General features: G+C 41.0%; 1 protein-coding gene across 1 annotated transcript in view; it reads left to right on the top strand.

Annotated features, from left to right (window-relative positions):
• The window catches only part of PDE8B (phosphodiesterase 8B), a 1,129,923-nt gene that overhangs the window by 622,423 nt on the left and 480,977 nt on the right, over positions 1-26,523 (top strand). The window contains exon 5 of the mRNA XM_086960753.1: positions 397-456. Coding sequence (XP_086816879.1) covers positions 397-456 — 60 coding nt within the window. The remainder of the gene's footprint in view (positions 1-396; positions 457-26,523) is intronic.

Here is a 26,523-nt window from a genome sequence, read left to right as displayed (position 1 = left end):
GCTGATTAAGTACATTTTTGTATGACACTTAAGTCTTTCTGCCAGCCTCCTAACTACTCTGAATTTGTGAGACAATGTTAATTTTAAAATAATGTCTGCCTATCTGTAGCCCTCCACCACAAGTTAATGCTATGCTGGGTTTTCTATATATCAAATCAGCATTTATTAGAACCGACCTTGAAATGCAAAGTTACAACACTGTTTTAAAACAATGTAGTTGAGTATTTTTCTGCTTGAAATGTTGAGTAGCATGCTAATTAGGCAATCTGATTAGCAAGTAAGTGTTTTGGCAATAAATTAAATATGCAAATATAAAAAAAGCACAACTTTAAAAATCAGCAACTGAAAATCTTGTATTTGAAAATAATTGCTGATATATACATTTTTTCTTTACAGATCAATACGAGCAACAAAACCATCTGAACATACTGTCATACTTGCCGTTGTTCCACGTCTGTAAGTTACACTATCAATACATACATCCTAATATTTACACAATTTCAAATGTGTTACTAACTACAATTTAAAACTGATCTAGGGATATAGCCATGGCTATATGTTTAGGATTCACATGATTTCTTACACAATGGATTCTGCCATTTTAATGGCTTGGAGACATGCTCCCTTTCCTAAATTGGCTTTTTATTTAAAGGTATGGCTTGGATATTTCATTGGCAAAGTTAATAATATCTGACCTAAGAATAAATCATGTATTTTAAATGAATATTAATGAAGAATAATAACTCTATTGGACTTGATAGTTGAACATTTGCTAACAGAAAGGAAGTCCTATTCTGAACAACGCATTCAACTGTAATATTGTGAGCATGTGTACTAGGTGGTGGAACTCTTATTCCTTGACTAACAGTTCTGGGAATTTTACAACTTCTAGCAGCACAGTGATGTAATATTATACATGAATTGTATTCCATTGGGAGAACTTCAGTCAGATTCTATGACAGGATATTGACAAGCAATATATTATAATACAAAATATTTCAATGTAAAAATATTGCAGAAAAAATACTGAGTTAAAAATATATCTACTTTGCATTGTGTAAAGTAAATATTGGGGACCAAAGTATTGAAATTGCATGGATAATCTTTTATAAATTAATATATATTCAACATTATAATAACTTTAATAAAGTGTGAAATAATAAAACAAAAATTGATATTAATAATATACAATATGCAACATTTTTAATAATATAATCACATAAAAAATATTTTAATCTATTTTCAAACATGCCACTGTAAAAATTCATATAAATGTTTTTTAACATTAAGGCCCTCATTACAATGTAAATGTACAGGAATTTATATAGCGCAAATCACCAACCAGTCTCTAAGCGCTTGCTTAGGGAACCCGTCCTGGTATTACCCTGTGAGATAACCCCGGCAGGGGATCCGCAAGGTGAAAGCCAGGCATCCCGCCGGGAGGGGCCGTTGTGGAGATTAAGCAAGCTATTGCCCAGAGTCGCAGAGTGTGAACCCGTGAATCGAGTAGGCACCGGAGTGAGAATTGTCGAGTCCATGGACATTTTAGGACTCAAGACCCCGCAGAGCCGGGAATTGAACCTTGGTCCTGGGCTGACCTCTGCTTCCAGGTCTGCCTCCTCTAGCCAGTGAGCCACACTTCTCCACAATGCTGGCCAGATGAGCATCTGATCAACATCGTTTCGGGATTGGGGCTGCCTGACAAGTAGGTGGTGGTCCTGGCCTTCAAATTACAATTCATGTATTTTTGCAGTGAGGATTGTGCTGCAGCCCAGAAAAGGGATGCCGCCCTAGTCACAATGCTAAAATGCTTGTTTGGAAACATCCCTGCCCTGTGTGGCAAGCACTACGCGGTGCCTCGCAAACAGGGCATGGATGTTTCAGTGAGTACCATAGCGGAGGCCTAAGGGGACGGGGGCCCTGCTACGGCCCTCCAAAGTCCCTTTCTGACAGCCTTTCTATGGCGGTCGAACCACCATGGAAAGGCTGTCAGAAAGGGACATCATAATCCCTACGGGTGTGCCTGAGCAGGCATTGTAGGGTATTATGCTCCAACCAACGGGCTCCTAGAGGCCATCGTAAGCGTCGGTCTGGCCATCTGCAAATTTGAATACATATACTAAATTAATATTTTTTTATCATAAGCAGACTCCGGCGCAAACTATGTAATTATTAAACCAATATTCATATATTTTATAACCAACTTAATAAAAACAATATTAAAAAAGCACATTAAAATATTTTTTTAAAACAAAACACAATAAAAAGTAATACATATACTACTTTTAAAAATATAACTTTTTATATAAATAAAATTCAAATATTAATATAACATTTATTTAACAAATTCAAAAATATAAAAAAATGTATATATTACAATACACTACTATAAGTACATTCCTACTAACATTAAAAAAGCTACCTATTTTTTCAAGTAACATACATTTACTATTCTCATCCATGGATGTTAAGAAAAATAAATACATTAGAGAGTCAAATAAACTTTTCTAACTCCAGCCTAACAAAAGTTGTAGAAAGAACATACATGAGGGGGGGGTCATATTTACTATTAGAATATCTGCGTAACAAATGCCACAGGGGCTGGTAGGTGCATTAGGGTAGATTTACTAGTCTAACTCTAGTTTAACAAACATTGGTGAAAGGTAATAAAACTGAAGGGGTTGATTCACTATTCTAACTCTAATCCAACAAACTCTGGGTAACGTACATATATAGGGGAGGGAGTTTGGGGTCAGTATTTCTCTTTAAACTCCAGCCTACTCACATTGGGGTAAGTACATTCATGGGGAGGTGGTGAGATTCACTATGCTAACTGAAAAACAAATACTGCCAAATATGCATTAATTTGGGGGAGGAAGATTTACTATTCTAACGCCAGCTTGTTATCATTGGGGAAAGTACATACATTGGAGTTAGGGACTAAGATTTACTATTCTAACTCCAATCCCAACAAACATTGGGAAAAGTGCATACACTGAAGTGGAGTGAGATTTATTATCCTAACTGACGTTTAGCAAATATTAGGGAATGTTCATACATTGGGGTAGGGACTTAAAATTTACTTTTATGACTTCACTTCAACTGACATTGGGGCAAGTGCATACTTTGAAAGGGGGGTATAGTTACTATTTTAACTTCAGTATAACAAACATTGGTAAATTGCAGATATTGGGGCCTGGGGCAGATTTGCTATTTTAATTTCAATACAACAAACATTAGGAAAAATCATGTATACGAGGAGCTTCCTTCATAACTCCCAAAATACATCTGTTCCCCTTATAAAATATTACAAAAATATTACTACTATTTCAAAATATTAAACAGCAATTTAAAAAAACAAAAATATATTTATAATTATATTAAAATTAACTGTGTACCTGAAACTCACAAGTAAAACACAAACATTAAAACAAATTCTCTCTATCATAAAATAACAATTTACATTACTGTTTATTTCATTTGTAAATTAAACAAGTAGAAAATCAAATTAATAACACAACATTTAAAAAAAACAATTTACATCCATAAAATATCATACATCCTATTAGGAATAAAGATTTTTTGAAACGTTATATGAAACCATAACTAATGTTAAAAAACTGCAATGAATATCTGTCAAAATAAAGATGGATAACATAAATACATAAATTAACAGCACTTATTGAATCTTGTATTTAAAAACTACTCACTCAATCCCCAATAAAACCTTTGACCCAAAGTAAAATGGAATTATTTTAGTACAGATTTATTGGTAATGTTAAATTAGTAAATACCATTTACCAATAAATATATAAAATAATTAACAAATCACATACAAAATTTAATAAAATGTATTTTTACAGAACTCTGACCACCCAATACCTATATAATCCTGACCATCCCCAAAACTACATAATTAAAAAAATTGAATACAGTTTATAAATATAATTACCTTAAAAAATTAAAAGGTATAAACACCAATAAGTGCCCCCTTGATCCCCCAATAAACCTCACACCCCGAACTTACAATGTAACACTTGAGTAAAATATTCTCAAAAACATTAAACATAAAAGCAATTTCAATATATATCATAATTATCAAATTATACATTTATTAATATTTACTTCATTAAAAACTCTAAATACCCATTTCCCCAAGAATATAAATAACAATAATGTTTACTTTGAAAAAGAATTATCACATTACAAGAACATATAATAATCAAAAGCAACGAAACACCATAATGCTAAACAATATGAAATAAACAATATTTTAAACTTGGATATAATAGTAAACTAGTTTAAAAAGAATGAACCCGATTCACAGAACTAACGTGAAACAAAATCCTAAACTTACTACCATTTTGGTATTCACAGAAGGCACTTTCTAATTTTGGTATACACAGAAGGAACTTACTCATTTTGGTATTCACAGAAGGCACTTACTCGTCAATGAGTGAGTGCCTTCTGTGAATACCAAAATGAGTAAGTTACTCAGAATGAGTAAGTTACTCATTTTGGTATTCACAGAGGGCACTTACTCATGAATGACTAAATGCCCTCTGTAAATACCAAAATGAGTAAGTACCTTCTGTGAATACCAAAATGAGTAAGTGCCTTCTGTGAATACCAAAATGGTAGTAAGTTTAGAATTTTGTCTTAAGTTAGTTCTGTGAATTGGGCCCACTATGTATAAATATGCATACCCTCGATATTTTGGTCTCTGATATTTTTGTTGTCACAATATTTTGACTACCATAGTATGGTTGGATAATATTTTTGAAGCAATTTGTTGGTGGAACACCATTCGGTTACATTAACTTCCTCCTGCTTCACACTACCTCTGGTTATTGTAAATGCTGTTGGTTCACACCTTCAGTGATATACAGTGCCTCTTGGTACAGATCTTCAGTCATGTAGCGCCTGTTGGTTTACTGAATACTTTTATTCAGTTGTGAGAAAGCACATGACTTTAGAAAAAGGACCTTGTTCAAAGTATTGCCACTAATTTTGAGGACGCTCACGTTCGCACGCTCCATAATAAACAGGACCAGCAACGCCCCTCTGACATCTTCGGAGCCACTGGCAGACGGTTACCCGTAAGCGAGGGTGTAGCTTTGAGGAAGTTAGTCTATTGGAGCAGAGTAGCAATCTTCACTCAGCTTTCTGAGACTTAACTCTAACGAAGCGATTCTTTCTTCTCATAATCTTGTAGATAACAAAAGAACAGACCGACTAGGTGCTGTATATATTTACGTATACTTTATCTATCTCTATTCTCACTTGAGAAAAAGGTATCTCAATGTCTGAAGGAGTGGTAACAGGAAATAACCCCCTTAGGTCCTGATGAAAAGCCTTGGGGTAGGGCTTCAAACTAGTTTACCAGATAAAACTTAGGGACATCGACCCAGAAGTCTCTCACCATCCCCATTTTTTAATTATATCGACTAGGGGAACTAATTAATAACTTTTTCCCCACTAGCCAGATATTTTTTATAAAAACATTTCAATATATATATTTCTTTAAACACTCCAACATTTATGCATTCTGGATAGGCACAGATACTATCAGTGCTCCCACGTATTCACAGGTCGCAGCATGCCTTCTTCCGTAGAGTATTAGGGAAGAACCCTATGATGAAGCATGCCACCAAGGGGTAACCCTGGTGGGTGAGGGTTACTAAAAAAGAAAAAAGAAAGTATTTTCCAATAGGAGGGTGAATTAATGTTTCTTTGTTAAAAGAGTGACTCCCTTTGATTACTTGCATATATGTTTGGAGGATGAGTCCTCTTTGTTTTCCCTCTACCCCCTTTTTGATTTTTTCTATAACTCATCTTCAACATTTGTTTTTTTCATTTAATTTCTATGTTTTCTTAATAAAAACAATTTTGTAATCATATAATATTCTTTATTTTGGTATTAATTGTGTCATATATAATTTATTTTACATTTCAATACTTCTGCAATAATTGTAATGTTAATTTCTCTTGGAGTAAAGTAGAGTGGCATGGTGTACAAAGGTGTGGAGTGGCATAAGGTCTAGTAGAGTGAAGTAGAGAGGCAAAGAGTGGAGTAGGGTAGAGTTGCTTGGAGTGGCACAGAGTGCAGTTTTATAGAGTACAGTGGTGTAGAGTAGAGTTGGGTAGACTGAAGTGAGGTAGAGTGAAGTGGGATAGAGTGAAGTGGGATAGAGTGAAGTGACTTAGATAAGAGTGGTTTAGAGGAGAGTGGCGTAGAGTGGCTTTTTGTGGAGTTGACTAGAGGGGCATAAAGTGGCACTGTGTGGACTGGCAACGTGTGGAGTCCATACAGTGGTGTGGAGTGGCATGGAGTAGAGTGAAGTGGTGCATTGTAAAGTATAGTGGACTATTGTAGGGTGCTGTGGCATAGAGTGCAGTGGCATAGAGTAAATTGGTACAGAGTACAGTACAGTGGGATGGAGTGCACTGGCATACAGTCATGCAGACTGGACGAGATTGGCATAGACTGAGTGGTGTAGAGTGCAGTGATGTACATTTGGTACAGAGTAGAGTGACTTGTAGTGCACTGGGGTTCAGTGCAGTGAGGTAAAGTACAGTGGCATTAAATGCAGTGTCATTGACTAGAGTGGTGTACAGTGCAGTGGCATAGAGTAGAGTGGTGCATAGTAGAGTAGAATGACAGAGTGGAGTAGAGGGGTCCACAGTACAGCAGAATGGAGGAAAGTCCAGTGGCATACTATGCCGTGGCATAAAGTGCAGTAGTTAACAGTAGATTAGAGAGGTGTACAGTGCAGTGGTGCAGAGTAGAAGGTAGTGGCATAGATCACAGTGGTGTACAGTGTAGAATTGTAGAGTGTAGAGTGAAGTTCTGTGATGTGCAGTGCAGTGGCATACAGTGCAACATCGTACAGTGCAGTTCCATAGAGTAGAGTGGTGCAGAGATCAGTATAGTGGCGTACTGTGCAGTGGTTTAAGTTGGTGCAGTGTGGAGTACAGTGCCGTACAGTGCAGTGGCATAGAGTGCATCACAGGAGAGTGCAATGATGTAGAGTAGAATGGTGCATGAATACAGCGGTATGAGAACAGCAAGGATCCCCTGAATGAGTATTGATATAATTCCTAGGACAGGGAAAAAAAGTTTGTATATAACAATCCTAGGCAATCACAACAACAGCATAGGACACAAGGTTGCAAAAAAGGGACATAAAAGAAGACATTCTATTTATAAAACTGTGTTGCTTTTTAATAAACGTTCAAATTACAGTCATAAATCATATATAGCATAATACATATTAATAAATATACAGTGAAAATAAAACCATTATTACATGAAGCAACAAAATTACAAAAAATTCATTTAAAAAACACTTAATTAATACAAAGAAGTGGCAATTAATTTAATCGACGCGCGTTTCGGCCTTGGAAAAACGCCTTCTTCCGGAGACACAAACAATTCTGAAATACATGATAAGGAACAAAGAACAAGTCAGACTTCATTATTTCAGTTATACAAAATCCATTATAGAGAAATAACAACTCATAAAATGTATTTATTTCACATGTGTAATAATTAGAGTCAACCTTGAAAGCAAACCTTTCCCTTCACTGTTACAATACCTGGTGTATAGTAAACATATAACTCAACATAAAAATAAAATATCGGAGCAGTCGCATTCCCAATTAAGCTAAAATAACTGGAAGGAAAGAAGTGAAATGATATATATACTGGTAGTAATGGACTTACTTAAAAATGGGAGATCCCAAATGTATAATGCACGATCTCACAATATAGAGAACATCAGACCATTGGTACTTTTCTGAGGTAGTTGTGATGAATTCTAAATATACCTCAAGTAGTAACTTGGCTGCGGAGTAAGGATATATAAATGACCACATTTAAGATTGTACCTGTATAATGCAAGACTTATTGTACAACTTAAAAACAACAGGTAAACATTGGCATAATCACCTGAACTGCTCACCTTTCTAGAGACTAGAGTAACACAATCATGCGATTGGAAAATGGTCACTTGTGTGTATCCCAAGGGAGCGTACTTTAAAATGCTGCACACGTGGGATCTGTAAAGGGAATACAGCACAGAACGTTATGTCTTAGCGTTCGTTTGCCAAGAGAAGGGGGGGGGCGCCTATCCTAACCTACTAGTTTATGGATGAACGAAGGGATAAAACGTCACTCACCAATAAGGGGCTAAAAACAATTCCCCACGAAGAATAGAATAGATGCTCGATGTGTTTAAAATGCACAGCCGCGCGCATTAGAAATAGTGTTGTCACGATTAATGCCGTTGTATTCAGACAAATCCCAGGGTAGGGGACTCAATAGACACAAGTCTGAAAAAATAAGTAAACATACCAGATGCTATTGTCAGAAAAATGTATAATAAGATGATAAGGCATTCATTTAATTCATTCTGACAAAACGTTGTAAAGTCGGCTACTTGTCACGAGACCGATCCTTTAAATCGACAACACTTACCAAAGTGAAGCAGTGAGGATAACGGAGCATGCGCGGTCAGATTCTATATCGTACTTTTCAATAGATTTCCAATAGATTTCCAAGACAACTAACTCGGGATATGCGAGTCTAAAAAATATAATATAATGATAATGTAGTCAGGGATTAATTATATAGGGGGTAAAGCAAACATTTAATTAAATAATACCGACAACGCGCTATGAAGTCGGTTTCTGTTAAACAATATGTCCCTGTAACGAGAGACGCTCACCTAGCTAAGGCCGCTTGTCGAATATATAGATGCCCAAACAGGAGATGGCTGTTGGCGTCAAACAGCTTTTTCAAAGGCGTGTAAAACGATCTAAATCCAGCAAAACCAAGGATTAATTGTAGAAGGGATAAGGCAAGCACTAAGTTAGTACTGACAAAATGCCATGAAGTCAGCTTCTAATAAACAGCCCGTCCCTGAAACGACAGACACTCACCTAATCACGGCCGCTTGTGAAGTATAGAGACGCCCGAACAGAGAATAGCTGTTGGCGTTTCACTGCTTTTTCGAAGATGTGTCAACCGGGCTAACGCCCCGCGCGATTTTAAATGCACGGTGGACAGAGGTCACGTGATTGACTACCTGTTAATTTTAAAGGCCTAGCAACACTCTCCAGGAACGTTGCTCAATATGTCTAGTCAAGCCCGTAGAGCCCTTAAAGGGCCGATCTACATAATAGGGATATATCAGATGCAAAAAACATGGCAATGTTGTAAGATGTACAAAAGAATAAGCCACTTAGAAACCAGACAATAATGATCTTTAAATTAAAATAACTAATGAGGATTCGGACAAGATGGATATAAAAGAAAAAAGGAAAGGAGAGACAAAGTAAAAAGGGCAAGAAAAATTAATGCGTCCTGGTAAAATTAATTTAACCTATGGCATGAAAATGAAATATCACAAATCACAATTTATATGAACAAGATAGATTAGTTCATATAATAATAGATACATGAACATAGAAACTGGTTACCTAGCAGCAATGTATAAGAAGTTTCAAGTTCAAGAAGTATACTGCATAAAGGAAATTAACAATAGAGCGATTAAAATATCGCATTCTCCCAAGGGATTTCACTATTTAATCCCTGTTTGAAGGTGTTAAGAACAAAAATCCAATATACTTCCCTCTTCTTGCGAATGGCACAACCACCCTTACTGTCAGATGTCCTGATCTTTTCTAAAATGCGCCATAGGAATTCTTCTGGCTTATGGTTCTTTTCCAAGAAATGTTTGACCAAAGGTGCTGTAAGCTTTCCTGTTCTTACAGCAGATCTATGTTCAGTCAAACGAACATGGATAGATCTACAGGTTTCGCCAACATAACCCAGGCCACAGGGGCATAGGATGAAATATACAATGTTGGCTGTTTTACAATTCCAAATCTCGCATGCTCTGGTGGAAAAGCTATTGTGAGAAAAGTATTCGCCTTCTAAAATGTTCACACATGATTTACACGATGAACACTTAACTCTTCCGCGCACTGGAAGATTATTCAATAAGGATCTCTGACTAGATCCAATGGGAACAGATTTCTTCTCGAATCTAGAATGCACAATGAGGTCATTAATGTTTCTATTTCTCTTGTGTGCGAATAAAGGTTTCGCCAGATTGTTTTTAGAAGTAGGATTACAATTAAGGATTTGCCAATTGGCATTAATGATCTGTTTGATACGATCATTAAGAGTAGAATGTCTCGTTATACAGACAAGTTGGTCATTGACGGTTGGTTCCTTAGGTCTTAATAGAGCATCTCGGTCGTAAAATCATGCTCTTTTGTAGGAATCTCTGACTAGTCTATGCAGGTAGCCTTTGTCCATGAATTCTTTCCTCATAACAGAGGCTTGTTTATCATAGTCGCTAAGATTTGTGCAATTCCTACGGACCCTAGGAACTGCGAAAAAGGAATGCTTTGCCGCTGACTCCTAGGATGAAAACTGCTAAAATGAATCAGCGTATTAAGTGCCGTAGGTTTCACATAAAGGTCAACCTGTAATTTGTTATTTTGATTTTTTATCAAGAGATCAAGGAATTCAACCTGATCTGTGCTATATTGTGCAGTAACTTTTAAGTTTACATCAGTCAAATTGATCCATTCTAGAAACTCAAGTAAAGAGTCTTTCCCATTGGTCCAGATAAAGAAAATGTCATCTATGTATCTGGACCAATGGGAAATGGATTAAAAAAAAAGGGCTATCTGTCAATAAATTTACTTTCAAAGGCCGACATATAGATATTTGCTATTGATGGTGCAACTGAAGCACCCATACTTACTCCTCTAATCTGACGATAGAGTAAGTCTCCAAATTCAAAAATGTTTTCTGTTAAAACAATAAATAGACAATCTATAAGGAATCTTTTAGGGCAAACTATGCTGTGTCGATCAATAAACCAATCAGTCGCTAAAATTGCTTCATTTAAAGGGATATTACTATATAGGGACTCAATGTCCGTAGTAACTAGAATATCCCTGTTGGACACAAAATTCAGATTCTCAACTATGTTGATCATATGACCTGTATCTTTAATGTTAGATTTAATCTTAGGTATGTGAGGTGTTAGATTAAAATCAACGAATTTAGATAAAGGTTCCGTTATGGTTCCTATTGTGGACACAATTGGTCTATAAGTAGGATTGTTTACATTTTTGTGTATCTTGGGTAAGCCATAGATACACACTGTCTTACCCTTGTTCGAATTGAGAAAATCATGTTCCTTAGAACTAATTTCTCCATTAGATAGGGCCTTATTCGTCAAAAGTTGGATCTTTTTGAAGATAGTATTAGAGGGGTTGGAATTAATTTTAGGATAGGTGGAATTGTCATCTAACATAGCAATCATATTACGTTCATAATTATCTGAGTCAACAACAACAATACCTCCACCTTTATCACATCCCTTGATTACAAGGTTTTTGTTACCAGATAATCCTTTTAAAGCCTGTGATTCATCCTTGCTGAGTTGTAATTTCTCTATAATGGATTTTGTATAACTGAAATAATGAAGTCTGACTTGTTCTTTGTTCCTTATCATGTATTTCAGAATTGTTTGTGGCTCCTGAGGAAGGAGTTTTTCCAACGCCGAAACGCGCGTCGATTAAATTAATTGCCACTTCTTTGCATTAATTAAGTGTTTTTTTAAATGAATTTTTTGTAATTTTGTTGCTTCATGTAATAATGGTTTTATTTTCACTGTATATGTATTAATATGTATTATGCTATATATGATTTATGACTGTAATATGAACGTTTATTAAAAAGCAAAACAATATTATGTCCCTTTTTGCAACCTTGTGTCCTATGCTGTTGTTGTGACTGCCTAGGATTGTTATGCACGAATATAGTGGTGCAGAGTTGAGCAGAGTGCAGTGGCACATAGTAGATTGATATACTACAGTGGTATAAAGAAGTAGTGTTGAAGAGTAGATTAGAGTGACATAGAGTGCAATGGTGTTGAGTGAAGTGGTGCAGAGTAGAGTGGCATATAGCGCCGTGGCAAAAACTGCAGTGGTTCATAGTGGAGTAGACTGGAGTGGTGCAGAGTGGAGTGGCATACTGTGAAGTGGCATAGCGTAGAGTGGTGTACAGTAGAGAGTCATGAAGTAGAGTAGTGTGACATACAGTACAGTAGCATTTTGTGGATTGGAGTGGCATAGATTGACACTGTGCAGCATAGAGTGCATTCGCATAGAGTAGAGTGGTGCAGAGTAGAGTGGAGTGACGTGGAGTGCAATGGCGTAAAGTTCAGTGGCATACATTTCAGTGTTGTAGAGTGGAGAAGCTTAGAATGCAGTGGAGTGGAGTGTCATCAAGTGGATTGTTGTAAAGTGGAGGAGAGTGTCGTAGAGTGGAGTGTTGCAGAGTGTCATAGAATGACGTAGAGTGGAGTATAGTGCTATAGAGTGGTGTAAAGTGGAGTGGCTTAGAGTGGAGTAGCGGAGTACAGTGGAGAAGTGTGTTATAGAGTAGAGTGGTGTAAACTTTGGCAGGTAGCAGCATAGAGGGAGTTGTGAATAGTGTGGTAGAGTGGAGTACAGTGTTGTAGAGTGGCATAGAGTGGAGTATAATGTCATAGAGTTTCTGTCATAGAGTGCCATACAGTCGAGAAGACTGTTGTAGAGTGGAGTGGCATAGAGTGTCGTAAAGTGGAGGGGTGTAGACAGTCATTGAGTGGAGCAGGATGTCATAGAGTGCAGGGCGGTGTATTGTGTTGTGGTATAGAGTGTTCTGACATCAATTCAAGTGGCATAGAGTGAAGTGGTATTCCTTTGTGTTGTGGAGTCAATTAGAGTGGCATGAGGTGGAGTGCTGTGTCATAAAGTGGAGTAGATTTGCATGTTGTGGAGTAGAGTGTAGCAGAGTGGAGTGACGTGTCATACAGTATAGTAGATTGGAGTGGTGTGTCCTAGAGTGAAATGTCGTAGAGTGGTGGAGTTGTAGAGTGGCATGTTGTAGAGTGGAGTGGTATGTCAAAGTGGAGTGCTGTGTCATAAAGTGGAGTGGAGTAGCATGTTGTAGAGTGCTGTAGAGTTGAGTGAAGTGTCATACAGTAGAGTAGAGTGGAAGAATGTAGGATATAGTGGCATGTCATAGAGTGGAGTGGTGTGTTATGGAATTGCATGTTGTAGAGTGGAGTGATGTGTCATAGAGTGGCATGTCTTAGAGTGGCGGAGAATAGAGTGGAGTAGTGTCGAGTGTAGTGGCATGTTGTAGAGTAGTGTAGAGTAGAGTAAAGTGTTGTGTTGTTGAGTGGAATCGTGTGGGGTGTTGTAGAGTGTTATATAGTGGAGTGGTGTGTCATAAAGTAGAGTGGCATGTTGTACAGTATAGTGAAGTGGTGTACAGTGAAGTGGCATGTTGTAGAGTAGAGTGAAGTGACATGTAATAGAGTGGCATGCCATAGTTTGTCTTATGATGAGGGGAGTAGACTGGAGTGGGGTAGTGGGTAGTAACAGGTTGTAGAGTGGTGTGTCGTACAGTTAAGTGCCGTGTTTTACAGTGGAATGGTGTGTCATAGAGTGGAGTGTCATAACAGCAGCGCGGGGTGGACTATCTTAGACTGGAGTGGCGTGTCCTAGAAAAGAGGAGATTGGCATGTTATACAGTGGCGAATCGTATGGTGTCTAAGAGTGAAGGGGCATAGAGTAGAAAGGTGTTGAGTCTAGTAGCATATTATTGAGTGTAGTGGAATGTAGTAGAGGGGGGGTGGAATAAAATGGAGTGCTGTGTCATTTCGTAGAGTGGAGTGTTGTGGAGTGGAGTTATGTGTCGTAGAATGTAGTGGCATGTCAAAGAGGGAAGTGGTGTGGCGTACAGTGGCATGTTGTAGAATGGAGTAGAGTAGAGCGATGTAGAGTGAAGGGGCATAGAGGGGAGGGGCATGGAGTGGAGTAGGGTGCCATAGAGTGGTGTAAAGTGGAGAGGCTTAGAGTGGATTAGTGGAGTACCGTGGAGTAGTATGTTATAGAGTAGAGGGGCCTAAAGTGAAATGTAGAGGCATATAGTGTTGTAAAGTGAAGGACAATGTCATAGAGTGGCATGGAGTGGAGGAAAATGTCATAAAATGTCATAGAGTGCCATACAGTGGAGAAGACTGTTATAGAGGGTTGTAAAATGGAGTGGTTTAGGCAGCCGTAGAGTACAGCAGAATCTCGTAGAGTGGAGGAGAGTGTCATGTCATAGAGTGTCATGTCAGAGAGTGTTGTGGTTGTATAGTGTTGTGACATACAGTCAAGTGACATAGAGTGGAGTGGTGTGGTGTTCATTAGTCCAACTTTGGCTGGGCTGCGAAGATTGCTTCTGAAGGAAAGCATTGATTGGATAAAAATTGGATTCGTACTAAGAAACACAAGACTCAAAAGTGATTATTTGTTGAATATGGACTGGAAAGAGTTATGGAATGAATACTATTCTTTGACTTTTGGAGAGAACAAACATTGATTGACTTTCACACACTCCTTTTCGTCTAAAGTTGGACTTTGCATTAATGTGGCCATTGGGCAGTAGGACCACATAAAGTTGAAAGTGTGCCTTAAGAAGGCTCTTGATATTACACCAGTGCGCCCTTGTTCTTAGCCCACAACTGCCAGTTGCATCATTTTGGTGTTCATTCGTGTTATAGAGTTAAGTGAACTGGCATACAGTGGAGTGGTGTGTCATAGAATAGAGGGGAGTTGCATGTCATAGTGAGGTGTGTCATAAAGTATCTTAGAGTGAAGAGGCATATAGTGGATTGGCGTAGAGTGTGGGGGAAAGGTATAGAGTGTAGTAGAATGGTGTACAGTGGGTGGCATGTTATGGTAAAGAGGAGTGGAGTGGCATGTTGTAGAGTGGAGTGGTGTGTCAGAGTGGAGTGGTGAGTCATAAAGTGGAGTGCAGTTGTGTGTCATAGAATGGAGTGGTATGTCATAGAGTGAAGTGGTGTTGCATGGAGTGCAGTGGCATATTGTAGAGTGGAGTAGAGTGATGTAGAGTGGATGGGCATAGAATGGAGTACAGTTTTGTTGTGTGTAGTGGCATAGACTGAACTGGCGTGGTGTGGTGTAGCATAGGAGTGGAGAGGCATGTCATAGAGTGTTGTGTCGTAGTGTCTTTGAGAGGCGTCAAGTGGAATGGCATAGAGTGTAGTAGCATGTCATAGAGTGTAGTGGTGTGTCATAGAGTGGAGTGGTATATTGTGTCGTAGAGTGAAGTGGCATTTCATAGAGTGGAGCGGCTTGTCATAGAGTGGAGTGGAGTGGAGTGGCATGTCATCATCATGATCATCAAGATCTTTATTCGGCTAATTATTTATCCATAAAAGCAATTTTAAAATACATAGCATAAAAAACCCAGATAAATACATTATAAAAGTGTGTGCTCAATATTATATTGTATATAAATATATATTCTAAAATCCTGAAACACCAATAAAATCCATTACATAAAAGTCAATTTCTTAAGACAAGTTGTACCAAAGTATCCTCAAGGGTTAAAGGTAATGTAAACTTTAATCTTCATATTTCCAATCATCCAGTTCTGTTAATTGTTTTTTTCTGGCAATAACACATGTAATATATGCTGAGACAGTGTAACAGGCTAGTATTTCTCCAGTAGTAGGAGTGACGTGTCATAGAATGGAGTGGAGTGTTGTATAGTGGGTTGTCAGAGTGTCGTAGAGTGGAGTGGCATAGAGTGGTGTAGACTGTCCTACAGTGCGGTAGAGTGAAGTTGCATAGAGTGGAGTAGAGTGGAGTAGAGTGGCATAGAGTGGCGTAGAGTGGAGTAGCGTGTAGGAGAGGAGTAGAGTCTTGTAAAGTGGAGTGTGTCATAGAGTAGAGTGGAGTGGCATAGAGTAGAGTGACAAGTCGTAAAGTAGAGTGGATTGGTGTGTCATAAAGTGGAGTGTTGTAGAGTAGAGGGGCATGAAGTGGCATAGAGTTGACAGGCCTTTTGTAGAATGGATTGACTTGTCATAGAATGAAGTGTCATAGAGTGGATTGGTGAGGTGTGTTGAACAGTGGAGTGTCATAGAGTGGAGTGGCATGTCGTAGAGTGGAGTGGAGGGGCATAGAGTGGAATAAGCATCATAGAGTGGTATGTCATTTCATATAGTAGAGTGGAGTGGAATAAAGTGGAGTGGTGTGTCATAGAGTGGCATGTCATAGAGTGGAGGGGAATGGAGTACCATAAAGGGAAGTGGCATGTCGTTGAGCGGAGAGGCCTTTCATAAAATGGAGTGGGATGTTGTAGAGTGGAGTGGCATGTTGTAGAGTAGTGTGGAGTGCTAAAGAGTGGAGTGGGATAGAGTGGAGTGGTGTGTTGTAGAGTGGAGTGGCATGTTGTACAGTAGAATGGAATAGCATACAATGGATTGGCGTGTCATAGAGTGGAGTGATGTGTAGGAGAATGGCATGTCATAGAGTGTTTAGACTGGAGGGGAGCAGAGTGGAGGGATGTAGAGTGTAGTAGTGTCTCGTACAGTGAAGTGGCATGTCATACAGTATAGTTGCATGTCGCAGAGGATAGTGACATGGATTGGCATGGAATACAGTGGCGAATCATAGAGTGTCTTAGAGTGGAGGGGCAGAGAGTGGAGTAGTGTGTGAAAGCAAGACCCGCCACAGGAAGGGAAAAGGTGTCACCTGCCTAAGGATAGTAAAGAGCGCGTCTCTCAATGGCTACAAGTGGGTCTCTAGAGCAGGGAGCTGAATGAAAAGCACAACTAACCTACAAAAAGATACCTTATAAACATACTCAAAGGTAAATGATACAAAAAGGATTTAATGGGTCCAAAATGTAACAATTTCAGAAAAATGTAATGCATCTTTTACTTTTTTTCAATGTACATAAAATTTAAAGCAGCAGTTAACAATAATGTAAGCATATTCAATCCAGATACAATCAAATTAGAACAAATAGACATATGACTCCCCAGCTGGATAGATTGTGGCAAAACAATTAAAACCTCCTCATACTGGTTGCATCAAAAACACAAACTAAACATCAAGCATAGCGTAAGCACATTCACACTACTTATTCACTAACACAACCGTACATTTAAAAAGACTGCATAAGAATAGAGACAGGAACCTCAGATGAAAATGATGTGGTATCATGCACAGTACTTCAAAAACAATCTAGGCGGGGCGCATCAATGGGATATAGGAAATCTCAAAGATAGTTTGAATGGAACAAGCCAACCTCTATTAGTCGTGTCAAATTATATGCAGTTTATGATCAGTTCTAAAGGCATGAACTTTACATTAAAATCCTAGGTTTATTGTAGTTCTTTTGCATGTACCACTATGTGGTTCCCGTCAGGCAAGGTGCAGACGCGCATTTCGGTTTTGGGCTAAGATGTAGCCATCACCTTTTTCAGAGCACAACTGAGATGCAATCTAGGGGAAACGCCGTAACGTTAGGGGGACAAAAGAAACAAAAATGTATTTTTGCTTCTGGGGTGATGTAGAGTCCAGGGTTCCGTTAAGAGAAAATTCTCAGTATTGGGTGATCAGTCCAACATGACTCAAATGATAGATATCTGCTGTACAGTTGATATCCAGGAATAAACTCAAGTGAGAAGTGCAGCATCCACTTGTCTGAGGAGAAGGATAACTCGGTAACATGGCCGGTAGAGAACCGGGTCCATACGACGAGAACGAGGGTCGGTCCGGCTGATACCAATGACGGGTATAGATGGCAGCCGCAGAGGACGGGGCCAGTCGGGATACGGTTCCGCGCACTCTAGAAGAAAACTGGGGCGGTCCCCTTCATATGCATTGCAGGGTATCGAGCTCAGTGATGTCTGTAGCAGGAAAACGAAGACGGGCTCCTGAGGGAATGGACTGGGCGTCTCAGTCCTCTGGGAAATGTTGAGCGGATATGCTCGCTTTGAACGGGTCACGTCTGTAGGAGTAGTGTGTCACAGAGTGGGGTGGTGTGTCGTAGATTGGGGTGGTGTGTCGTAGAGTGGAGTGATGCATCCTTGAGTGGAGTGGCGTTTCGTAGAGTGGAGTTGCGTGTTGTGCAGTAGAGTGGTGTACAGTGGGGTGGCATTTTGAAGAGTGGAGTGATGTGTAATAGAGTGTCTTAGAGTGAACGGGAGTAGAGTGGTGTAGTGTAGGGTGTAGGGTACTGCTGTAGAGTAAAGTGGCAAGTTATACAGTGGAGTGGCATGTTGTAAAGGGGTGTGGTGTGGAGTGTTGTACAGGAGTTAAGTGTCGTAGACTAAAGTGGCTTGTGGTAGAGTAGAGTGGATTGGATTTTGATACAGTGGTGAATCGTAGAATGTGCTAGAGCAGAGAGGCGCAGAGTAGAGTGTCATAGAGTGGAGTGGCAGGTCATGGGGTGGGGTGACGTGCTGTAGGTTGGAGTGATGTGTCATGGAATGGAGTTTCATAAAGTGGAGTGTGAAGAGTGGAGTGCCATGTCGTAAGGTTGAGTGGCATGTCATAGAGTGAAGCAAAGTGTTGTAGAGAGGAATGGAATGTGTGTTGTGGAGTGTTGTAGAGTGGAGTAGAGTGGTGTAGAGTGGGGGGCATAAAGTGGAGCACAGTATTGTAGAGTGAAGTCGAGTGGCATGGCTTATCATAGAATGGAGTGGCATGTCATAGAGTGTCGCATTCGAGGGGTATTGAGTGGAATGGCATGTCATAGAGTACAGGTGAGTGGCTTAGAGGTAACAGTGGTGAATCGTAGAATGTGCTAGAGCAGAGAGGCGCAGAGTAGAGTGTCATAGAGTGGAGTGGCAGGTCATGGGGTGGGGTGACGTGCTGTAGGTTGGAGTGATGTGTCATGGAATGGACTTTCATAAAGTGGAGTGTGAAGAGTGGAGTGGCATGTCGTAAGGTTGAGTGGCATGTCATAGAGTGAAGCAAAGTGTTGTAGAGAGGAATGGAATTTGTGTTGTGGAGTGTTGTAGAGTGGAGTAGAGTGGTGTAGAGTGGGGGGCATAAAGTGGAGCACAGTATTGTAGAGTGAAGTCGAGTGGCATGGCTTATCATAGAATGGAGCGGCATGTCATAGAGTGTCGCATTCGAGGGGTATTGAGTGGAATGGCATGTCATAGAGTACAGGTGAGTGGCTTAGAGGTAACTGGTGGTTCGTAGATTGGAGTGGCGTGTGGCAGAGTGGCTTGTCAAAGAATTGAGTGGCCTGGAGTGTCATAGAGCAAAGTTGTGTCTTGTAGAGGAGAGTAGATTGGACTGGTGTAGAGTAGAGTACAGTGGCCTAGAGTATATAGGCATGTTGTAGAGTAGAGTGGAGTGGCATGTTGTAAAATGTCTTACAGAGGAGGGCCATAGAGAGGAGTGGTATGTCATACAGTGGAGGGTCATAAAGTGGAGTGGGGTGGTACAGAATGAATTACATTTCGTAGACTGATGTGGCATCTCATGGAGGGGCATGTCTTTGAGTGGACTGGTGTGGTTTGTTGTAGGGTGGCATGTCTTAGAGTGGAGTATCATGTCATACTGTAGAGCGTGTGTTGTATACTAGAGTGGCTTGTCATGGAGTAGCTTGTTCTAGAGAGGAGTGGCATGTCTCATAGAGTGAAGTGACGTATGGTAGAGTGGAGTGGGGTGATATGTATTAGGTTATTATGTGATAGAGTGTCTTAGAGTGAAGGGGCGTAGGGTGGAGTGGTGTAGAGTGGAGTGGCATGTCGTAGACTGGAGTAGCATGTCACAGACTAGAGTGGAATGTCATAGAGTAGAGTGTTGTGTAGTGAAGTGCCATAGATTGTCATAGAGTGGAGTGGCATAGAGTTGAGTAGAGTAGCATAGAGTGAAGTAGAGTGTCATAGAGTTGAGTAGAGTGTTGCAGAGTGGAGTTACATAGAGTAGTGTGTCGTAGAGTAGTGTTATGTCATAGAGTGCAGTGGCTAGTTGTAGAGCAGATTGCTGTGTCACACTGTGGCACAAGTGTCTTAGAGTGGAGCTGTGTCATGTGGAATAGCATTTTATAGACTTCCGTGGCATGTCGTAGAGTGGGGTGGCATGTCGTAGAGTGGAGTGCTGTGTCATACAGTGGATCGTCATAGAGGGACGTGGTGTGCAGTGGAGTGGAGTATCATAAAGTGGAGTTGCATATCATGGAGTGGAATGGCTTGTCGTAGAGTGGAGTGGAGTGGCATGTTGTAGAATGTCATAGAGTGGAGCAGAGAGGCGTAGAGTCAAGGGGCATAGAGTTGGGTACAGTTTTGTAGAGTAAAGTGGCTCAGAGCGGAGCAGCTTGGCATAGCGTTGAGTGGAAGGGTATGTCAATGAATGGCATGGCACAGTGTGTTCGAATCAAGGGGAGTAGGGTGGAATGGTGTAGAGTAGAGTGGTGTGTGGTACAGTAAATAGAGTGGAGTGGCCTGGAGTGTTATACAGTGTAATGGAATATCGTAAACTGGGGTTGTGTGTTGTAGAGTAGAATGGCATGTTAGAGTGGAGTGGCGTCTCATAGAATAAACTGCTGTAGAGTAGAGTGTTGTAGAGTGGAGTGCCATAATGCAAAAAGTGGAATGGCAGAGAATGGAGTGGAGTGTGGTAGAGGGTGAGAGAGTGGAGTGGCATAAAGTATTGTAGAGTTCAGTGGAGTAAAGTGTCATAGAGTGGAGGGGCATAGAGTGTTGCAGAATGGAGTAGAGCGCGATGGGAGTAGAGTTGCATAGAGTGTTGTGGTATAGAGTGGAGTGACTTGTCGCACAGTAAAGTTGGTTGGCATGTCGTAGAGTGGCGTGGCATGTCCTAGAGTGGAGTGGCATGTCCTAGAGTGAAGTGTCGTAGAGTAAAGAGAAGTGGAGAAGTGAGGTGTGGAATGGTAGGGAGTGGTGGGTCATAGAATGGAGTGGTTTGTCATAGAGTGCAGTGGTGTGTAATAGAGTGGAGTGGTATGTTGAAGAGAGTAGAGTGTGACATAGAGTGGAGGGGCATAGAGTGGAGTACAATGTTGTAGAGTGAAGTAGTGTAAACTGTGTGGCGGCATGGAATAGAGTGGAATGGCATGTCTTAGAGTGGTTTTGTCATAGAGTGTCTTAGATTTGAGAGGCGTAGAGTGCAGTCCTGTGTTGTAGGGTGGAGTTGCTGATATTGGTGTGGTGAGTCGTAGAGTGGCATTGTGTGTGATAGAGTGGAGTGTTGTAGAGTGGTGGGTCATGTCATAGAGTAGAGTGGATTGGAGTGGTGTGTCATAGAGTGGAGTGGTGTGGCATGCCACACAGTAGCATGGCGTAAAGTGTCATAGAGTGGGTGGGTATAGGGTGGAGTGGTATAGAGTGGTGTGGAGGTCATAGAGTGCAGTAGTCTGTCATAGAGTGGCTTGTTGTAGAGCATAGGTACTCACAAACATTTTGCCATGGGCCAAAAAGTTTGTGATGTGCTTGAGGGCAGTATTGATGGCACCGGGGAGTCGAGCAACGGTATTGGCAGTAAGGTAGGTGTAGGCAAAGCGAAGGATATACATGTAGTTGCTGGATTGAACAATGTGAAACCAGAACACTTGGGATTAATCTTGGCTGCCTCAAATTTCCAAATGGTGTGATCCTAGGCAATTATTTAACTGCACATTCCCTGCTTTTTTTAATTGCATATAGAAGGACCTCGAAATGAATGATTTCATATTGTGCGCTGTACAAAACTCCTGTGTTTTTGATTTAATAAACTATAATGTTGTTCATGTATAAGAGGAATCTGTGGCAACTAAAAAGTCTGTATAACTTTCCTCTTTAGTTCACTATTGGCATTCTTTTCACGGTAGGGGGAAGAATTCCTGTTTCTAAATTCCTGTTTGAAAACTATCACTTTTAAATTAATACTGCTCAATGCACTCATATAATTAATTATACTAATGGGAAAAGGTTTTGCATGGTAATTAAATGCACTTTTTAAACTTTGAAAGACTCATATTTTTACACTTTTGCTGCAAGATGTCTTTAAAAGTGAAGGAGTTTGTAAAGTTAAGCACAGGACTCCCAAGTTACTTTGTTTCTTTAACACCAATTAACCTTGAAATAAATCATTGCCTGTCTATTTAATATCTTTTTTATTGTTAGTGCTCAGTAGAGTAAGCAGCACACCAGTGCTCCTGCTGATCAGTGACTCACATGTAGAGTTCAAGTGGGCAGCCTGCATCTCCCAGGCCATAGTTTGAGTATCCATGTTGTAGAGTGTCTTAGGGTGGAAGGGCGTGAATTGGTGTGTCATAGAGTGGAGTGGTGTAGAGTGGAGTGGCATGTTGTAGAGTGTCTTTTGTCATATATATTTATGTATACATTTGATTTATTTCAATAGGCACCACAGTACTTTCTGGATAATTTTGCGAAAGTACAGAGGTACATCGTAAACTTAAAAAAATATATATAAATCATTAAAAATGCTTTTACCGAAGATGGCGACGGGAACGGACGTGTAGCCCCTCGGCTCCTCGATCCTTTGTTCCTCGCGATGATATCCTGACCTTTATCCTGCCGCTGTGTGATAGCGAGAGGACGGCAAGCGAGCGCTGCATTGACTGGTGCTCCCCTGATGTCCCTGCCTGCCTGAGATCCCGATATATTACCGAGTGCTTTGCGGCGTTCGTCCCTACCCCCGTAATCGAGACCCAGGCTGGGATGCAGATATGGCGGCTGCCGGAACTACGAGGGGTTACGGATGCAGAGTGAACCTGACGTCCTGACTGGCGCTGCTGTCTCCTAATGTATGCGCCTGCCTTCAACTTGTGAACTGTGTGCCTGCCGACCGGGAGTTCTCACGGGTGCCGCTGCTACCGGGATCTACAGGTGAGGTGCGTGGCGCCACCCCTACGATGGCAGACATCCGAATACTGTAGCTTCCCCATAAGCCTGCTACCGCTCCGAATTGATCGGCGTGAGGTCCTATCACGGATCGCCCACTGCTTCCAGATCTGCCCTGAGACAGCGACCTGAGTCTCTGTGGTTTTGTGGTATTTGCACCCACGCGCCCCTGTGATTCCCCTGATGGGGCTGCCAAGATGGCTGGTCCGGCTGCGCTGATTACCACCGTTGCCTTGGATAAGCACTGGACTGTGCTGCGGGGCCCTGGGCACTGTACTAACTTTGGAACCGCGCCTGTGCTCGTGGAGAAGATGGAACCCCCGGCTGCTCTAACTTATGGCTCTATTCTCGATGCACTCGACAACTTGCGGGCAGACGTGCGTGAAGGCTTCTATCGCTGCGCAAGAGACTTGATGCTGTCACGCCCGGGGTGGATTCTACACCATTGGCTTCCTTTTCTCACCGTGACGCTCTGCCTATCCTGACTCTAGACCGGGCTACATTGTTGCCGCACGAGTGCTCTACACTTCGGCTCTCCGACAGTGCTGGCGGACGCGTTTTGATGCCTGCTTTCTTCACCAGCGCTACACTGTCTCCATATCTGTCGGAACTTGTAATCTCTGCCTTGACTTTGCTGCCTTCGGGAATGGCGCCGCAGGCGCAGCATCTGGTTAGCCTTATTGCCCACGCTCAGTTGGCCCTGCTTCTGACTTTTATTATTTTGCAGCATCGGTTGGCACCACTTCGTGGTGTTCATGGATTCGGTCGAGACTGGGCCCGTCCATTTTGTCTTGGAACAACAACTCCCTGTCGAAAGCGGCCATCTTGTTCCTTTGTTTTGCTAGTGGGGGTCGCCCCACGAGGGTTCCGGCCGGGGGGACGGGTACGGGCTGGCCAGGGTTAGCGGATTTCACTTGGTGGATTGTACATTCCTGGCTGGCGAGATTCCGGATTGAAGCGCTCCTATAAAATATACTAGTGTGACTCTACTTGCTTTGTATGATGCTCGCAGCTTACTGCTTTTGCTGATACACATGTGGGGGAGTGACGAATTGGTTTCGATTGGCGGGTGGGGACTCGGAATGGGACACCTCTTCAGTGTGTGCTGTTGTGATACTTGTGATCTCTCCCTATTTTGCTCAGTACTGTATGCTATCTATTCTTGTTACTGTGTATAGGGTAGAAGATGTTGTATGGCTGGGGTGTCCGGGAGACTTAGTATTTGGTGGGCTCCTCCCCTCTTTTCCTCTTTCTTGGGAGTTACCCTTCTGTGGGTTTCTTGGGGCGACAGGCACGTTAATGGGGGGGAGGGCCGTAACCTCTTTAACGTGCAGGGTGGGGGGGTTGGGGCTTGATTTTCCTTCCTTTTTTGTTTCTATGGCCTTTTCTTCTTGTTCTTTCTCTTATTCTCTTTTTCTTTCTTGTCTATCTGGGGTCAGACGGGGGGTTGGATTTGGTTCTTTCCGGGACGATTTTTGCGCTTTGCGTCTATGTTTTATCACATGGTTTATTGATTCTCTAACCACGATATCGATTTTAATGCATAGTCACTGAATGATTACATTTTTTTGCTTTTCCTTCCCTTTTCTACTACTGTTTGAGGGCGCATGTCCTGTCGCGAATTTTCCCATATAATGAGTGCTTTATATACGTCGTCGTATCCTTTTATTGCTGATATAGAATGATCCCTCTAATATCCTATTATACTGTTGATAAGCTAGATTACAACTCCTTAGGTGATATATTGATTGGGCGGGCGCTAATTGGGGCGACATGTACTTCTGCGCTTGTGTAATATTATTGTAATGATTTACGCCAGTATTTTGATAACGATGTCTCATTTGTGGATATCCTTATATGTGGCTCGCCCACTCAGCTACCCGGTCTGACTTTAGGACGATTCGTCAAAATGATAAAATGAAACTCTCTTTATCCTTTTCCTCTGGTCCCTTGCCAGTCCAGCGTTGTGTTGTTACCTTTGTCATCTATTGTAGCGCAAGGTACCTTGGCAGGTTGTATATTGTCATAGCGGCCGGCCCGCAGTGGTTGTAGGCAGACGCTGTGTACTATGTTTGCGATAAATAAAGGTTTTCAAAAAAAAAAAAAAAAAAATGCTTTTACCTAACTATAAAAACTTTCATAAGCTGACTTGTTTCCTTCTATGCATTCCAAAAAGAAGTAGTAAGCTATATTTCATACAAAAACACTGTACAAATAGAAATTGTAGTCTAAACAATTTGTCTGCCTTTTCATTTTGCAAGGGCTTTAATTAACTAATAATTTAGATCCTGATTCACAAAAATAATCTGAGACAAAATCCTAACTTTATGACTTTCGGTATTCCCAAAGGGCATTCAGAGTAATCCTGGGCGTAGTTCGCATAGTAGTGCTACACTTAGCTACGCGAACTGCACTTCGCACTATGCGAGCTACGCGAACTGCGTAGCATACTGTGCAAAATGCTCTTCACACTGATTGCACAGTGCCGGATGCTTGTCCACACTGTGCAATCAGTGCAAACCGCATCTTGCACACTGCAAGCGGTCGATTTCTGCCGCTCATATTGTAGTTTTCTACTTGAGCGGCAGCTTTCTCAACGCGGACTGGTAGTTTCTCATTGCGAGCGTTCCTGTGCATACGCGACCACTCGCAATGAGAAACATGACCTCCCCGCGTTGAGAATCTCGCCGGGAGGTTTATTTTCCAAGCTCGTGATCGGCAACTTGGTGTTGCTGATCGCGAATGAGGAAAAAGTCTCGCCGGGATGTCATTTTGCTCACTAGCGGTCACCAACTTGACGTTGAGGACCGCGAGAAAGAAAAAATTACCGCTACGCTTGTTTTCACTGTGCTACGTGCAATTTGCATAGTGCGAACTAGCGCAAACTTCGCAAACTACGCGAGCGTAGCATGGTACTTCGCCCAAGGTTAATTCAGCGTACTAAAGTTAGGATTACTTTTGTGAATATGGCCTATTGTTTTTCATCATTTCCATGTACTGTAGTATACCACAAACATATTGCAGTATGCCTTAATTAATCATCACAAAACATTGCATTATCAGCCAATGTAGAAAAAGGAATAGCCCTGCAAATATCTGTGGAGATGAATTAAAATGTGACAAAATTATTAGCAAGCAAAAATCTGTGGAATCCCTATCTCTGGGAATTCTACAGACTGGTGGTATGTATATTAGATATAGGTATATTACATACTGGCAGTCGCCAGTAGGTAGTTATAGTTAGGACCTAGTTTCTATAGGAAAAGCGTTTTTTGACTGGGCTATATCTTTGGTGACATTTAACGATTCCTCAAGAAATTTTCCCCAAAAAGTGCTCTGGGCATTATTGTTGCAGATCTAAAGTTTAAGGGGGATTCGTGAAGTAGGGGCTGAGAAAAATAGGGTTGAAAAAAGGGTGCATTTGCAATGTTAATTCCCATAGGAACCTATGAGCACAACTACAGCCCGAACCACTGAATGGAATTTCACCAAATTCGGCAGAAAGGTAGGTGTTGTTAGGTAGATTGTGCTTTTTGTTATTTTGGGAAATCTGTTCAGTAGTTTATGAGAAATTTAAGAAAGTACAGTTAGAGATATCGCTGGCCGTGACGACTTTGAGAAAAAAGACGAGCTCCTGCAGAGAAATGGTCACACACTGCCAACAATTCAGCAACAAAGTATTGGTAGCCATCTTGAGACTGGGTTTCAACTGAGTCCCCTCAAGAAAGTTAAAAAAAAAGAAAATGGGGCATGGTAG

This window comes from Lissotriton vulgaris, chromosome 3_1 (assembly GCF_964263255.1).
Source record: "Lissotriton vulgaris chromosome 3_1, aLisVul1.2, whole genome shotgun sequence".
NCBI classification, from domain to species: Eukaryota; Metazoa; Chordata; class Amphibia; order Caudata; family Salamandridae; genus Lissotriton; species Lissotriton vulgaris.
The sequence above is the reverse complement of the archived record's forward strand: the minus strand, read 5'-3'. Positions and strand labels throughout refer to the sequence as shown.